Here is an 18753-nt window from a genome sequence, read left to right as displayed (position 1 = left end):
TGCGCCATCACGCCGGATGGATTCACTGTTTACCGGGGAGACCGAACAAAGGACTCAGGCAAGAAAAGGGGAGGAGGGGTGTGCCTTATGGTTAACTCCTCGTGGGCTAGAGATGTGTGTATCTTAAAAACTTACTGCTCTCAGAGCCTCGAGCTGCTGACCATTAAAGTCAGGCCTTTTTACCTCCCGAGGGAGATCAGCTCAGTTCTCCTCTCAGCTGTTTACATTCCCCCACATGCTGATAAAGCTAAAGCTATGGACGAACTGTATGACATCATTATTGGACTTGAGAACAAAAATCCATAAGCTGCCTTTATTGTGCTGGGAGACTTCAACAGAGCCAACATGAAGAAGGTTCTCCCCAAATACTATCAGCACATCTCCTTCCCCACAAGAGGTGATCAAACACTGGACCACTGTTACACTCCATTCAAAGAGTGCTACAAACACCTCCCCCACCCAGCTTTTGGTAAGGCAGACCATTGTTCCATACTGCTGCTGCCTGCATACAGACAAAGACTGAAACAGGAAAAACCAGCTTCCAGGGTTATTTACAAACGGGACAGTGAGGCTGACGAGGTCCTGCAGGACTGCTTTGACACAACTGACTGGCAGATATTTGTGGATGCAGCTGATGGCAACATCAATGAACTCACAGACTCTGTCATTGGATATATTGGAAAGTGCATGGATGATACCATCACAAAAACCACTGTCTGCATATATCCAAATCAGAAACCCTGGGTAAATAAAGACGTTCGCGCCAAGCTAAAAGTTTGGACCTCTGCCTTTAACTCCGGGGACGCTGATGCATATAAAGCAGCCGGGTACGACCTCCGAAAGTCCATAAAAAAGGCCAGAAAGGACTACAGGGACAAAATGGAGTCCAGCTACCACAGCTTTGACACCAGGCGACTGTGGAATGGACTGCACTGCATCACTGACTACAAGAAGGTCAACACAGGCAGTGTTCAGCCCGCTGCATCTCTTGCAGATGAGCTCAACAACTTCTATGCTCGTTTTGACGCAGACAACAGAGAGCAGATCCTCTACCCTCAGGAGGACAGTGAGGCTGCAACTCTAACTCTGAAAACAGAAGCTGTGAGATGGACCTTTAAAAGAGTAAATCCTCACAAAGCTCCAGGACCAGACGGCATCCCAGGCCGGCTACTCAGAGTGTGTGCCGACCAGCTGGCAGAGGTGTTCACCAACATCTTCAACCTCTCCCTGAGGCAGTCAGTGGTCCCCACGTCCTTCAAAGCATCCACCATCATTCCTGTTCCCAAAAAATCAGTGGTCTCCTGTCTGAATGACTACCGTCCTGTTGCACTGACATCATGAAGTGCCTGGAGCGGCTGGTCAAAGGTCACATCTGCTCCTCCCTCCCTGACACACTGGACCCTCTTCAGTTTGCCTATCGGACAAACAGAGCCATGGAGGATGCCATCGCCCTGGCAACGCACACCACCCTCACTCACCTGGAGAAAGGGAATACATATGCAAGGATGCTCTTCATCGACTACAGCTCGGCATTTAACACCATCATCCCCTCAAAACTTGCCACGAAGCTCGTCGACCTTGGGCTGGGAACACCGATCTGCAGATGGATTCTAAACTTCCTCACAAACAGGCCCCAGGTGGTGAGAGTTGGTAAGCACACCTCCTCATCACTCATCCTGAACACAGGTACGCCACAGGGTTGTGTGCTTAGCCCCCTCCTATATTCCCTGCTCACACACGACTGTGTTGCTAAACACGTGTCCAACATCATCATCAAGTTTGCGGATGACACAACCATCATAGGCCTCATCACAGGCAATGATGAGACGGCCTATAGAGAGGAGGTGATGGCGCTGTACGAGTGGTGCCTGGAAAATAACCTGACTCTCAACATCAGCAAAACTAGAGAGATGATAGTGGACTACCGGAAACGACCAGTCAGAGAACACCAGACCATCCACATCAACGGTGTCAAGGTCGAAAGGGTCAGCAGCTTCAAGTTCCTTGGAATCAACATCACTGAGGACTTCTCCTGGACCCTTCACACAGACGCTGCTATCAGGAAAGCTCGCCAGCGGCTTTACTTCCTGAGGAGGCTGAGGAAGTTTGGCATGAACTCCAACATCACCTCAAATTTTTACAGGTGTGCAATCGAGAGCTTGCTGACGAGCTGCATCACAGTTTGGTACGGAAGCTGCTCTGCCAGCAGCCGTAAATCACTACAGAGGGTGAAGGCAGCAGAGCACATCACTGGCACGAGGCTTCCTGCCATTCAGGACATTTATCTCCAGCGATGCCTCCGTAAAGCACACAGCATCATCAAGGACCACAGCCACCCAGCACATCAGCTCTTCTCCTTGTTACCATCTGGCAGACGTTACAGGAGCCTGTCTGCTTGGACTACAAGACTCAAAAACAGTTTTTACCACCAAGCCATACGACACCTCAACCACAACACTTAAACACACACAACACAGCACTCAGAAGCTACCCTGCAGCTTCACAAGTACTCTGTTTAATCTGCACTGGTCACTCCACTTTATTGTCATTGATATTTATATTTAAAAGTGCAATATTGTAATTTTCTGCTGCTCATTCCTGTGCAATATCCCATCTGCCCTCCCGTCATATTTCTTTTCAAGATTTTCTTATTTAATCACTAGTGTACATATATTTATATTTATAGATACATATATATTTAGTCATCTTTTCTCTTTTACCACGTCTCTCTAATATTTTGCTCCTTACTATTTTTCTATTTTCTTTACTATTTTCTTTTCTTTTATTATATTTTCTTCTACTGTATCATGCTGCTGAGTGACTGCTGCTCGTCAAACACATTTCATTGCAATGTTGACCCTGTGCTAACTTGCATATGACAAATAAAACTGAAACTGAAACCATTAGTGTAGAATAATGGTGTGTGAGTGTGTGCACATGGGTGTACATGTGTGTAATCTTCACCTTTGATGATTGTGCACTATGAGTGTGAAGATGGTGCCTAATCCTCCTCTGTGGACTCTGAGGCTTCCTCCATGTCCGCCTCAGAGGAAGAAACAGACCAGCTGGTGCAACTCCAGTGACAGGATGGACTTTTCCATGGGGATTACCATATTTTGGTCGCAAAGACTGCAAATTCAAATTCACATTTTTTTATTTGTCACGTACACAGTCATACACAGTACGATATGCAGTGAAATGCTTAGACAACTGCTCGTGACCTAAAGAGAAAAAAAATTTGCTCTGCTACATCCCAGCTGCCACAGGTTTGATTCCAGGACCCCAAATCCTGGAGCAAATTGTGGCCATGACAAACCTGCACCACGTTCAGCGGCTTATGTGGACACAGAGGAACTGCAGGCTTATGTAGGCATGCTCATTTTGGATGGTTTACAGGTCAAAAACGTATCCAAATCAGCTGCAAGCCCCTCCAACCAGCAATTGTGAGGGCAGTGTGACTTGCTCAGACAGAGAGAGAAGAACTGGCCTCTGCACCACCTCAGCTGGAGTCCTTCTTCTTTAAGGTGTTAAAAGCAAAAAACTATAATTAATTTTTGATATTTATATTTCAGGCTGAAATAGTTTGAAAAGACTAAGCCATTAAAAGTGGAAAAACATAGAGCGAGAGTCATTATTGTTGTACTGTAACAAGGTAAGCATGTCTAGAATCTATTGCACATGCTACATTGTTGGTTAAGATACAACATGGCTAGAGGTTAAATAGCGCCATAACAATCTGATAGTCCAGACAGTAGGATGGCTGTAGCTCAGTAGGTATAGGAGGCCATTTACTAATCAGAAGCTTAGTGGTTTGATCCCTGGCTGCTCCAGTCTGCGTGCCAAAGTGTTTTTGGGCAAGATACTGAACCTCAAATGGTTCTCTGATGCATCCACTGAACTGTAAATGTTAGACAGAAAAACCTGGGTGAATAACACATGTTACATAAAGCACTTTGAATACTTAAGTAGAGTAGAAGAGCTGTATAAGAACGACTCCGTTTACTTTCAATTAATGGGTAATTACGACACATGATGGGCAGATTAGTGCATTGTACGGAGTCTCAGTATCTTAGGAAGACAATTAAGGATTGCTTAGTCAGTGATATTTTGGTAGGTGACAAAAACTGCAAGTTACATTTTATATGTATTGTTCTAATTAGCCTTGTGCGAGATTGGTGCCTGTCCAGGGTGTCCTACCTCTTACCCTATGGTATCTGGAATAGGCTGGATCTGTGGATGATATAGAACATATAGTATATGTTATGTTTTCTGACATGTTGAAATGTCCTGTCGACCAAAATGAAGACAGTTTAGCACAGGTTAGTTTGCAGTATTGTGGTGAAGTGTACAGTAGTGCATAATGCACCATGGACTGGTGCAGAGCAGGCTATGTGGTCAAAGTGAGGTTACATCAAGGTAGCAGACATCAATTTAAATGTAAGTTGATAATATTAGTTAGATTCACTCAGCAAATTTCACATTTATACTGTCTTGGGGCTGCAAATCAGCCATGATAACTCAATGTACCATCTGCATATATTTTACTGAATTCCAGAGGTGGCAAAAGTACAGACATGTACAGATACTAGTTTTGAAAAATACTACAGTAAAAGTTGTACTAAAAATGAAATGTACTCTTTGCAGCTCTTTGGAGGACCTTTCTACCAGCTATTTTGTGCAAAGCTAGCTGAGACTGCTGTTTTTCATGCAGTCTTTAAACCATAAACCTTTACCAATGGAATCCCTTTGATATTTAGCTTGACTTCACGGAAAAACGCGACAAAATAATTGTTGATGTCCAAAGGTGGGACATAACAATGCATAAATAATTCATTACTGTTCTTTAGTAGGATTCTCAGGTATTCTTCATTGAGTATTTATTTTTCTGACAAGGTTTTACTTTTTCTCTTTCCATTTTTATACAAGCATCAGTACTTTGTACTCCTTACATTTTCAAAACAGGCTGGTCATTAATAGCTCTTCAGTTAAAGGGAAGTTGTGCAGGTGTTTAGAAGTTGTGATGGCAGTACTTCACCATCGAGCTAGCACTGAATTCCACCTTTATACCAGATGTATAGGTCTCGTATAAAGAGAGTAAACAGTATACTGGTGAACTGCTACAAAGGATCTTAGGATTCCCCCACCTGGAGCTGGATTTACCCTCTACAATGTAGGCAAGTGAAAATAGTTCAGATTCAAGCTGAGTAAATTCATTAGAATTAGAATTTCGATAAGAATAACATTTGTTTTCTCATTCACTACTAATATTTTTGTATTATGGTAAATGGCCTGTATTTATATAGCGCTTTACTAGTCCCTAAGGACCCCAAAGCGCTTTACATATCCAGTCATCCACCCATTCACACACACACTCCAAACTGTATTATGTTAATATAACACACGATTCAGTTACATTTGCATGAAGAGCTGGTATAAATGGCGAAGACACCATCGCCACAGCCCTCCACGCTGTGCTGAGTCACCTAGAGCAGCGGCAAAGCTACGTCCGAATGCTCTTTGTGGACTACAGCTCAGCCTTTAATACAATCATCCCGGACATCCTCATCACCAAACTGGTCACTCTTGGCCTCCCTCCTCTCACATGTGCCTGGATAAAGGATTTCCTCACAAACTGGCCCCAGACTGTAAGACTCGGCCCTCATCTCTCCTCCACTCGCACACTGAGCACCGGCTCCCCACAGGGCTGTGTGCTGAGCCCCCTCTTGTATTCTCTCTACACCCATGACTGCAGTTCGACCCACAACAACACTCTCATCATCAAGTTTGCTGATGACACCACGGTAGTCGGACTCATCTCGAAGGGAGACGAGGCAGAGTACAGAGAGGAAGTCCTGAAGCTGGCAGCATGGTGTTCAGAAAACAACCTGGCACTGAACACTAAGAAAACCAAAGAGCTCATTGTTGACTTCAGGAGACACAGCACCGACTTGGCCCCCCTCTACATCAACGGGGAGTGTGTGGAGAGGGTCCACACTTTCCGGTTCCTTGGTGTCCTCATCTCTGCTGACATCTCCTGGACAGGAAACATCTCAGCGGTCATCAAGAAGGCCCAACAGCGGCTGCACTTCCTGAGAGTCCTCAGGAAGTACAAGCTGAACTCCAACCTGCTGCTGACCTTCTACCGCTCGTCCATTGAGAGCCTGCTAACTGCATCACGGTATGGTACGGCAGCTGCACCAAAGCAGATAGAGCGAGGCTTCAGAGTGTGGTCAAGACAGCACAAAAGTTCATCGGCTGCCCTCTCCCCTCCCTGATGGACATTTATTCCTCCTGCTGCCTCAGCAGAGCAGCAAACATTATCAAGGACAGCTCCCACCCTGGCTTCAACATGTTCAGCCTGCTTCCCTCAGGGAAGCGCTACAGGTGCATCAACACAAAAACCGACAGACTCAAAAACAGTTTCTTCCCCAAAGCGATAACCACCCTGAACTCACACATGCACAGATAACACAGCCCCCCACTTCCCAATTCCTCTATGGACCACCACTGTGCAATACCAATTCTATGTGCAACAACTCAACTGTATATACATAACACTATTTATTACATATTACTTACGGCTTGTATATTGTACATTTTATATATATATATGTTTTCCCTATGTAAATACTGTCCATATGTACATAGCGCTGCAGAACTGTACCCCCCCAGCATGTTTACACTGAGTAGGAGATGCTCTGTATCTCATTGTACAACTGTATAGTGACAATAAAGGCATTCTATTCTATTCTAAATGTCCTTTAACCCTTGTGTGGTGTTCATATTTTTGTTACTCAGCCAGTGTTCATGGGTCTGGTGGACCCGCTAGAGTTTTGGCTTTCCAAATTAACACTATCAAACAATTTTATGTTAAATTACTCAACAGATGTTTACTTCATCCCAATTACAAGCCATATGAACAGCAAACATGGTTATTTTTTCCCTTTACCTTTGTTAGATCACATTTATGAATGAATGTGCTTCTCGTTTTTTTTTTGTTTTTGTTTTTTTTTTATAAAATGTTATAAAAAAATAAATCAGTTGTAATCAAGTGGAGTGAGTGGAAAGACAACACATTTACACGTGAAGCAATATGTTTCACAACTAAATGGGATCAGCTGCTCATCAATGGTGACATTAGGCCCAGGGATGTAAAACAGGGGGAGGTGGTGCACACACTTATTCCACACTGTCCTGATGGCAGCTAGCTTGTCTCTCTGCTGCCGAGCTGGTCTGTCGTCTCGGTTATCAAAACGGATAATCCTGGAAATTTTGTGGAAGTTTTCCAGAGACACTGATGCACGGAAAGGTTCTTGCCGGTTTCTGCATCCCACAGGGATTCTGTGGATTCCCCTTTGGACCTCAAAACTCCTGCAAGGATAAGAACCCCAAAGTAGGCCTTTGGGGTTCTTAGATGAATTTGGTCCATCTCCTTCCACCTCTCTCCAAAAACACACTGTCCTTCTAGATTACTGCAATCCAGAATAATTTTCTGGATGGAATCTGGGATGAAAAGCTAAAATGAAGACTTGATGTCCTGCACATGAGTAACTGTCAGCCGTGTTGGCCCTGGCTTATCACAGTAACAGCTCTGCAGGGTGGCTCATTTCTTGGCAAGAAGACCATTCAATTTCACCAGTTATTGACATCCATATTTCTTCACTTGCTGTCTGGTGGGCTTGTTCTGGTCCTGGAGCTGGCTGCAGATGGGGTGCTCGTCTTCGTTTTGTTACTAAATGATGCTCAACCTCATCCTCTTCTTCAAAGTCACTGTCAGGCTCTGAATTTTCAGAAATGTGAAATATTCTGAAACCTCTTTGTCAACATCATCATCCGAAGCCCCTCTCTCTTCCAAAATCAATTGGACGGCCCTCGCAGCAGATAATCTTTTGCCATCTTGATCAGTTGTGATAAAGAACCACACTGGCAAAGTCTTATTTATAGTATTATGCCCCTAATTTGCAGGTGGGACAGGGTATGAGAAAATAAAATTTGGATCCCTCAAGAAAGAGGGTAAAATGTGTGTGAGATGTCAGAGCAGACGGTGTTTATAGTTGAATTTTCAACAATGTTGCAACTTTGTGCGCGAGCAGGAGGGGAAGAAAACACTATCAGCAGCACCAGAAAGGAGGAGGACAGAGTGTGGGAACACAGGACCTGCACTTTCAACACTTTTATTAGACCTGGGTCCAGTGGACCCGAACACCTTGTATGTAATGTAAATGCGTGGGGGGAGGTACAGTATGAGGTCATTGAAAATTAGTTCGGATTTATGTTCTTCACAGAAAATAAGCCAAAGCCAATGAATTTCAGGTTGAAAAAATAATTCATTGTTTAATTTTTCTTTTGAGAAAAACTGAAAACGGGTCTCACAGACCCGAACACCATACAAGGGTTAAAGAGCAAATTTTACTTTCTCACTCTAAGTGCATTTCAGTGCTTGAACTTTAACTTAAGTATTTTTTTAAAAGTCAGGAATCTGTACTTCTACTAAGGAAAGAATGTCTGTACTTGTCCTGAAATCATTTTTGACCCCAGAGGAGGAAAGGAGTATGACGGTGGGAGGACATAACGAGGATTACTGTACCTTTAATCTCACACAATTACACCGATTTCTGGCTGTATGGAATAGCCAGCGGACCAGCTTAACTCTGTGACAGTGAGCCTTTCATGACCCACAGCGGATAAATGTCAGTGGAAAGCATCCCAGCAACTCCACCGCGTGTTGGGGTCTGATACAATCTGAGAAGTGTCGACTCAGCAACCACAGCGCGGTGAGTGAAATTTGGCTGAGCTTCCGGTGCCGCTCAGCTCCAGCCGTTACCGCCACCGTCAAATTACGACTGTCAACATGTCGAAAGTGAACAGGGGTTCTCATGGATGCCGGGCCATGGTAATAGCAAGAAAGTACCTATCGGGTCCGTCCTCCCCGGTCCTGACGCGGAGCTCCAGCCAGCGTCAGCGGAAAATGCTGAGCCGGCAGCACCGCATGGCGAGCTGCAACGCGGCCGGTACCGAAGGAAACCCCGCGGCGCTGGCCCAGCAGGAGCACCTGGGGTATTTCTCCACCGGTGGACGACACGCGAAGACCAACCTGAATCTGATTTACCGGGACGTGAAAGCTTTCCTCAGTGAAGTTGGTGGAGATCCCCGGGAGGCTCGGTACTGGTTGACCCAGTTCCAGAAAGCGACTTCGGCTCATTCTCCCGCCTTTGCTGTTCTGGAGGTAAAGTTTTACTCACCAAAAGACAAAAACAAACAAAGATATTAGAATAGGTTTCATGTTTGTGGACATGAACTCCATAACGAGGAAAGAAATCACCAATGATACGTGATTAAATTAAAGATAATTATCAAATTAAATAAACTGAAGACAAATACATAGAGTTTGTACCTGCATAGTTCTTACCTGGCAGTTAGTCCATACTCAGTATACACTACAGTATACACAGTTTCATGAACTTTCTCTCTTTCTCAAAGAAAAAACAGAAATCAGGTGGTTTTTAAAAATAAAAAAAATTCTAGTACACTACCTAAACAAAAAATGAATAAATACAGCCAAAAATATAAGCATGTACTTAAATAATCAACAAAAAACTGATAGCTCTGTAAAAAACCTATTCTTATTAGACTGAAGCAGATCCCGTGTCAGCCAACTGGATTAAATTCTAGACTCTAATACTCAAACACCGTGTTTTTCATTTTGCACCAGGTGGACAGATCAGTGTTTGACAGCAGGGAGATGGTTCAGAGCCTGGCTTTTGGCCTGTCCTTCCTGCAGCGGATGGATATGAAGCCTGTGGTGGTTATGGGCTGGTCAGATCACCTGGAGACAGGGCTTGCCAAAGCAATGTTTGGGTCTGAGTGCATGAAAGGACTAGTGAATCGGTGCCAGCAGCTGACTGAGGCGCTGCAGCAGCACACTGCCAGCGTCCTGCCATTCTTCTCTGCAGAGTCACTCCTACTTCTGCATGAAGCACCGCAGGGAAGCAGGTGAGAACTGAGAGATACCAGTTCAATCTAAGGGAACTCTTGCTTAGAAATTGTGAATTTAACTTCAGTATTTATTTTACTGTTCAGATATCAATGAAGTAGGTAAATTATCTGTAAGTCATTGGCTATAATTACTGTTTATGCAATTAATCTATGCACCTGTTTTATCAATTATTTAATGGAAATAATAAATCATTATATCTGCTATAGTTATTAATTAGCCAGCTCTTATTCTTAAGGTGTCAAATACTGTGATTTAGTCCAGGCTACGGTTTTTGTACCTGCAACACTATGTACAGGGTGCCTGTAAATGGTAAATGGCCTGTATTTATATAGCGCTTTACTAGTCCCTAAGGACCCCAAAGCGCTTTACATATCCAGTCATCCACCCATTCACACACTGGTGATGGCAGCTACATTGTAGCCACAGCCACCCTGGGGCGCACTGACAGAGGTGAGGCTGCCGGACACTGGCGCCACCGGGCCCTCTGACCACCACCAGTAGGCAACGGGTGAAGTGTCTTGCCCAAGGACACAATGACCGAGACTGTTGGAGCCGGGGCTCGAACCGGCAACCTTCCGATTACAAGGCGAACTCCCAACTCTTGAGCCACGATCGACCCATCGTGCAACTGTACTCTACAACCAGTTGCACTTTTACCTTGTTATTTGACCATCAGTTTCCTAATGATTAATCACTTAAACTCCCAGAGACCAGCCATTTGGCTAACGGTTATTTTAAAATGTGATTTTTAAAGGTTCTCATTATAAATATATTTTAAATACAAGTATGCTTTTAATGATTAGTGTGGGTGAGTGAATGGCAGTGGGGGAGGTCTTCATCAATAGAGAAAAACTGTAAAAGCGGTGAGAACACAGTATAAAGTCATAAGGCAATGTCCTCTTTCACATTTTCCCTTTGGGCCTTATGTTTCACACCCTGGTTTAGACAGTTCTTAGTAAGGCTGGGCCATATCATACCGTTCACGGTAATACCAGTATAATGATGGGCAATGATAAGAAAATGAAATATCACGATAGAATATGGGTAAAACGCGCATGCACGGTGCCTTTGTTTTCGTACGCACATGGCGGAAAAGCACGGCGGCGACGGAGAATGAGACGGGTGAAAGCGGATCGTTGAGTGAAACGGATGAACCAGAATTGGTTTGTAAAAATGCTGCAACTTCACTGGTGTGGAACTGGTTTGGCTTTCGTTCATCAGATACACAACAAAGCACAATTTTTGGTAGAGCATGCTAGCGGGCCGTCGTTAATTCCGTGTTTTTTGGAAAATGAGGCACTCTTAAAATCCTTTGATTTTCTGAAAAATCGACATTGACATCAGCAATCTGTACAAAAATCTTTTAGCACGACTTTGCTAACCTACGACCCCGCACCGCTTAATGGATTGTCAGAGCATACGGCTACTGTAGGCAGGAGCCTCGTGGAATACTGTGCTTCAACATAATATTTCATTAATGTGTGTGTATCAGAATCAGAATCAGAAACTTTATTGTCATTGTCATGAGAACAACGAAATTAAGAATGGTCCCCGATCATTGCATCATCCCTAGCAATATCAAAATATAAATAAAACAATAAAATTCAATAAATAAAATAGATAGAATACTTAAAATACTAATAAGATATAACAGTAAAACATTCACATACATTCCCACACACATGCTTCAGACCGTGCATAGATTAACACAAGAGTGGCGTGATGGACATTTTTTATAACCACTTTTTAAATTTTGTGTGGCTTGTTTAAATTAAAATACATTGATGTGTGTGGGGTTTTTTTGCATTAATAAAGTTGTGGAGTATTACAGTATTATGTCTCGCGTCAATTATATCGTTAGTTATATTGCTATTGCAAATTTTCAAATGTATATCGTGATAAATATTTTTGGCCATATGCCCTGCCCTAGTTCTAGGTGCTCATGAGGTTAGGCCCTTACTCTTCTTCTTTCCCTCTCCTTGCAGTGCGCCTCCATCCATTGCTATGGATACCAACCTTCTCCAGTGGAGTCTGAACTGTGGGGCAATCCCACTGGTTTGTCCGGTAGGCAGGGACGCGCAAGGTTGCTCGGTAATGTTGGACCCGACAGAGGTGACGGCGGCAATATCCCGAACCCTGCATCCACACAAAGTCATGTTCCTGAACAACTTCGGGGGCCTGCGAAGCCAAGAACAAAAGGCACAACATCTGGCTCCCACGCTGACTCTGCTATTATTGTCTTAATTTTTTAATCATTTATATTTATATAAATCATTTATATGCTTTCTATCTTGGTGCAGGTGCTAGGTACAGTGTCGCTGCCTGCTGACCTACCTCGCCTGTCCACTGCGACTTGGTTAAGCGCACCAGAACGCCAAAGAGCGACCGCCATAGCCAGACTTCTCAATCAGTTGCCAGCTGAGTCCTCTGCTGTGATCACATCGGCAGACACGTTGCTGACCGAACTGTTCAGCCACAGAGGTGAGACAACCGACTGACTTCTGTGGGTGCCACATGTACACATGCAGCCATGTATGGAGACACACCTGTTTTGAGAGGCACCATATTTGTATGTGTGTGAAGGTTGTTTTGGCGACCACCTCAAAAGATTTTAACATAAGTTTTTTTGTCTGTTCTGTTTCTCAGGGTCTGGAACGCTTTTTAAAAATGGAGACCCCATACACCGGTCAGTAGATATTACACAAACTCCGCCAGTATGAATTCAAACCAGGTCATAATCCAACATTAACCCCAAACAAGACATTACTTTTACCTCCACACATGTACCAGCATAAAAAAGAATACACTGCTATACAGGGAGTGCAGAATTATTAGGCAAGTTGTATTTTTGAGGAATAATGTTATTATTGAACAACAACCATGTTCTCAATGAACCCAAAAAACTCATTAATATCAAAGCTGAATGTTTGTGGAAGTAGTTTTTAGTTTGTTTTTAGTTTTAGCTATTTTAGGGGGATATCTGTGTGTGCAGGTGACTATTACTGTGCATAATTATTAGGCAACTTAACAAAAAACAAATATATACCCATTTCAATTATTTATTTTTACCAGTGAAACCAATATAACATCTCCACATTCACAAATATACATTTCTGACATTCAAAAACAAAACAAAAACAAATCAGCGACCAATATAGCCACCTTTCTTTGCAAGGACACTCAAAAGCCTGCCATCCATGGATTCTGTCAGTGTTTTGATCTGTTCACCATCAACATTGCGTGCAGCAGCAACCACAGCCTCCCAGACACTGTTCAGAGAGGTGTACTGTTTTCCCTCCTTGTAAATCTCACATTTGATGATGGACCACAGGTTCTCAATGGGGTTCAGATCAGGTGAACAAGGAGGCCATGTCATTAGTTTTTCTTCTTTTATACCCTTTCTTGCCAGCCACGCTGTGGAGTACTTGGAAGCGTGTGATGGAGCATTGTCCTGCATGAAAATCATGTTTTTCTTGAAGGATGCAGACTTCTTCCTGTACCACTGCTTGAAGAAGGTGTCTTCCAGAAACTGGCAGTAGGACTGGGAGTTGAGCTTGACTCCATCCTCAACCCGAAAAGGCCCCACAAGCTCATCTTTGATGATACCAGCCCAAACCAGTACTCCACCTCCACCTTGCTGGCGTCTGAGTCGGACTGGAGCTCTCTGCCCTTTACCAATCCAGCCACGGGCCCATCCATCTGGCCCATCACGACTCACTCTCATGTCATCAGTCCATAAAACCTTAGAAAAACCAGTCTTGAGATATTTCTTGGCCCAGTCTTGACGTTTCAGCTTGTGTGTCTTGTTCAGTGGTGGTCGTCTTTCAGCCTTTCTTACCTTGGCCATGTCTCTGAGTATTGCACACCTTGTGCTTTTGGGCACTCCAGTGATGTTGCAGCTCTGAAATATGGCCAAACTGGTGGCAAGTGGCATCTTGGCAGCTGCACGCTTGACTTTTCTCAGTTCATGGGCAGTTATTTTGCACCTTGGTTTTTCCACACGCTTCTTGCGACCCTGTTGACTATTTTGAATGAAACGCTTGATTGTTCGATGATCACGCTTCAGAAGCTTTGCAATTTTGAGACTGCTGCATCCCTCTGCAAGATATCTCACTATTTTTGACTTTTCTGAGCCTGTCAAGTCCTTCTTTTGACCCATTTTGCCAAAGGAAAGGACGTTGCCTAATAATTATGCACACCTGATATAGGGTGTTGATGTCATTAGACCACACCCCTTCTCATTACAGAGATGCACATCACCTAATATGCTTAATTGGTAGTAGGCTTTCGAGCCTATACAGCTTGGAGTAAGACAACATGCATGAAGAGGATGATGTGGACAAAATACTCATTTGCCTAATAATTCTGCACTCCCTGTATATGTATGTATGTATATATACATATATATATATATATATATATATATATGTATGTGTGTGTGTGTGTGTGTGTGTGTGTGTGTGTGTGTGTGTGTGTGTGTGTGTGTGTGTGTGTGTGTGTGTGTGTACGTGTAGGTATAACTCTCTAGATGGAATTGATGTGGATTGTTTGCTGGCGCTCATCAACAAGTCGTTTGAGAAAACTCTGAAGAAATGCTACATTGACTCTCTGAAAGGCCGACTCCACTCCATCTACCTTTCTGAAGGGTGAGTGCAACTATTCAAATGAAAGAATACCCAGACCGAAGGTAAAAAACACCACTTCATTAATTCCAGGTCTTTTTCCCTTCTACTACAATTCTCAAAAATGATTTTCACTGTCAGACAGGAAAAAAATCACTGACAAGCGCAAACTACTCTTTACAATCAGTACGGATTTAGAACAAGCCAGTCTACAACATGAGTGTTAACAGGTCTCATAGAAGAAATGACAAATTGACGAGACAATGACAAAATACAATAAGAAATTCATGGCTGGGGTATTTCTTAATCTTAACAACACATTTGATACGATTAACCATGAAATATTATTAGGATGACGGGGAGTGGGAACCAGACCTTGTGAAAATGGGAGAGTATAAATCGGAACGTTTGGACATTGTGTGTGGTGTACCACAGGGATTCGTCTTGGGGCCACAATTATTTATTATGTTTATCAATGATTTATGCAAAATGTCAGATTGTTTAATATTTGTTTTATTTGCTGATGACACAAATATCTTGGGTGTGACTTCTGAAATGAGCAAAATTTAGAAAATGGTTTGATATAAGTAATTGCTCATTCTGAAAATGAGAAAATTCATTCAAAAGTCACTTTACAGTTCTTGTACTTAGGATGTACTTTAGTTACAGTTAAAATTGAAATATTTTTTCAATCTTGTAGAGGTATTAATCACAGTGTGGAAAATGCAATGTATAAATGTTTGGTTTTGTTTGGTTTTGTAAAGCTATATTTCTTTATGTGTTATTGTGTGTATATATGTATATAGTGAATAGAGATTTCCATGGCAACTTGTTATCTTTTACTTTATTTTTTTCAATTTACAATGAATTTTGTTGTTTTAGTTATATTTACATGTTCAAGGTAAAGCAGAAAATTAGTCAGTCAGTTTATATATGTCCAAATATGGTTTGAAATAGTTATCAGCATCACCGACTGTGAGAATGTCAGCTGTTGGACATCTGTGTCCTTCCAGGTACAGCGCAGCAGCTATCATCACCATGGAGCCGGTGAACAGCGGCACTCCCTACCTCGACAAGTTTGTGGTGAGCAGCAGTAAGCAGGGCCAGGGCACCAGCCACATCCTGTGGGAGTGTATCAGACAGGACCTGGGTAAACTCTTCTGGAGGTCTAGAGCCACCAACAAAATCAACCCCTGGTAAGACGTGAGCTTTTTAGACTTTCACACTGGCATTTACATTACATGAACCACACTATGAACAAACATCTAAATATATGTTAAAGACTGCAGAAAAAAAAGATGACAATGTGATGATGATGCAATGTGCTAAAGTCTTGCTCCTTATTGGCTGCTTTTTCACTCATTTTTAGTCCAGTCTTTTCGTTGACCATTTCAAGAGAATATTTTGTTTGTTTGACATGTGTTCTCTCTCTTTCCATTAGGTATTTTAAGCATTGTGATGGCAGCTTTGTTAATGGTATGTGGACTGTGTTCTGGTTTGGCCTGACGGACATCAGAGATTCATACGAGCTGGTGGAGTACGCCAAGAGCCTTCCTGATTCATTCCACAGTGCTCCCACCTCCTCCCAGCAGCCTCCTCCACCTGCTGCAGGATCCTGACTCACCTGCTTCCCAGCAGTTCACTATGTAGCTCTTCAACCTTGAAAAATTGTGAACATTAAAACTTTTAGGTCTAAGGGCCTGGAATTTCATTTTGTTCAACTCTGCACCATCAAACACGGTGTTCTCAGTTTTTCTACACCTTGAAACCAGAACCTAAAGTTATGTGAAGACTTTATTAGTGCAGCTTTTCTCACTTACAGGGAAATGTGTATGTATGTGTATCCATTCAAAGCTGGGTCCACACCACACATGGAGCAGCTCATTGTTTCGCTTTCTCATTTTGTGCTGCTCATTGTAGTCCCCACCCAGTTCTGCAGTCACTGTCAGCTTGACCACGTGATGATGAACTGAATGAACCAGGTTATCATCTGCTGTAAGTTCTGATTAGAGTTGCTTTCCAGTTCACACCAGCTGCACTGCAAGATGACCTGAAGAGGCAGCAAACTGGCCTGCTGATATGGGAAATGTGAGACAGGAACAGCTGCAGCTCTTCCAAAGACAAGAGTGAGAGAATTATCCACTAGTAAAATAATCATTTTTCTTGGACACATAAATTAATTAATTAAAATGTGAAGTGAGTCACCAAATACACTCGGGCATCAGTTAACATAGCATGGTAGCCTGCTCAACTAAACTGTGTGGAAAACACCACAGTGTTTTAACAAAATATAAAGAATCCTCTTTTTAAAAAGAAATATGGCCACAATCTAAATCATTCTAGAGACATGAAGCTCAGGTTTTCCACTTTGCTAAGGCATACGGACATCTACACACAGGGGGCTACTTTACTTGAAACCAACCCCTGATGTCCAGAGTGGACTCTGAAACACTGCCAGTGCTGTGTAGCTAACAAGTTCAGCACTTTTAAAAACTGCTGATATATCTGACAGCACAGTAATAAAGGCGGTGTTGAAGTTCAGACCATTTGGCTCATGCCAAATGTAATTTCTGGGGACCAGCATGATTTTATTAATAAACACATTCCTGTGATCGAGTCATCAAATACATAAAGATGTCCAAATGACTTTAGAGTACACAGTCATATGTATGGGGACCACAGTTGGTGATGAATCTTAGTGCCCCATGAAAAACACTATCCAATTAATGAACAGAAGCACATCTACAGGGAGTGCAGAATTATTAGGCAAGTTGTATTTTTGAGGAATAATTTTATTATTGAACAACAACCATGTTCTCAATGAACCCAAAAAACTCATTAATATCAAAGCTGAATGTTTTTGGAAGTAGTTTTTAGTTTGTTTTTAGTTTTAGCTATTTTAGGGGGATATCTGTGTGTGCAGGTGACTATTACTGTGCATAATTATTAGGCAACTTAACAAAAACAAATATATACCCATTTCAATTATTTATTTTTACCAGTGAAACCAATATAACATCTCCACATTCACAAATATACATTTCTGACATTCAAAAACAAAACAAAAACAAATCAGCGACCAATATAGCCACCTTTCTTTGCAAGGACACTCAAAAGCCTGCCATCCATGGATTCTGTCAGTGTTTTGATCTGTTCACCATCAACATTGCGTGCAGCAGCAACCACAGCCTCCCAGACACTGTTCAGAGAGGTGTACTGTTTTCCCTCCTTGTAAATCTCACATTTGATGATGGACCACAGGTTCTCAATGGGGTTCAGATCAGGTGAACAAGGAGGCCATGTCATTAGTTTTTCTTCTTTTATACCCTTTCTTGCCAGCCACGCTGTGGAGTACTTGGAAGCGTGTGATGGAGCATTGTCCTGCATGAAAATCATGTTTTTCTTGAAGGATGCAGACTTCTTCCTGTACCACTGCTTGAAGAAGGTGTCTTCCAGAAACTGGCAGTAGGACTGGGAGTTGAGCTTGACTCCATCCTCAACCCGAAAAGGCCCCACAAGCTCATCTTTGATGATACCAGCCCAAACCAGTACTCCACCTCCACCTTGCTGGCGTCTGAGTCGGACTGGAGCTCTCTGCCCTTTACCAATCCAGCCACGGGCCCATCCATCTGGCCCATCACGACTCACTCTCATGTCATCAGTCCATAAAACCTTAGAAAAACCAGTCTTGAGATATTTCTTGGCCCAGTCTTGACGTTTCAGCTTGTGTGTCTTGTTCAGTGGTGGTCGTCTTTCAGCCTTTCTTACCTTGGCCATGTCTCTGAGTATTGCACACCTTGTGCTTTTGGGCACTCCAGTGATGTTGCAGCTCTGAAATATGGCCAAACTGGTGGCAAGTGGCATCTTGGCAGCTGCACGCTTGACTTTTCTCAGTTCATGGGCAGTTATTTTGCACCTTGGTTTTTCCACACGCTTCTTGCGACCCTGTTGACTATTTTGAATGAAACGCTTGATTGTTCGATGATCACGCTTCAGAAGCTTTGCAATTTTGAGACTGCTGCATCCCTCTGCAAGATATCTCACTATTTTTGACTTTTCTGAGCCTGTCAAGTCCTTCTTTTGACCCATTTTGCCAAAGGAAAGGACGTTGCCTAATAATTATGCACACCTGAT

At 42.9% G+C, this 18753-nt stretch overlaps 1 protein-coding gene across 1 annotated transcript; it reads left to right on the top strand.

Annotated features, from left to right (window-relative positions):
• Nucleotides 1-8663: 8663 nt before the first annotated feature.
• Nucleotides 8664-16319, top strand: LOC113020084 (N-acetylglutamate synthase, mitochondrial-like). The gene is made up of 8 exons (XM_026163754.1): nt 8664-9226; nt 9713-9993; nt 11983-12196; nt 12298-12478; nt 12644-12683; nt 14512-14643; nt 15633-15815; nt 16061-16319. The coding sequence occupies exons 1-8, from the start codon at nt 8852-8854 to the stop codon at nt 16236-16238; spliced, it is 1584 nt and encodes a 527-aa protein (XP_026019539.1). The 5' UTR covers nt 8664-8851; the 3' UTR covers nt 16239-16319.
• The last annotated feature ends 2434 nt before the right edge of the window (nt 16320-18753 follow it).

Source organism: Astatotilapia calliptera, chromosome 4 (genome assembly GCF_900246225.1).
Source record: "Astatotilapia calliptera chromosome 4, fAstCal1.2, whole genome shotgun sequence".
Lineage (NCBI taxonomy): Eukaryota > Metazoa > Chordata > Actinopteri > Cichliformes > Cichlidae > Astatotilapia > Astatotilapia calliptera.
This window is presented reverse-complemented; position numbering and strand designations above follow the sequence as displayed.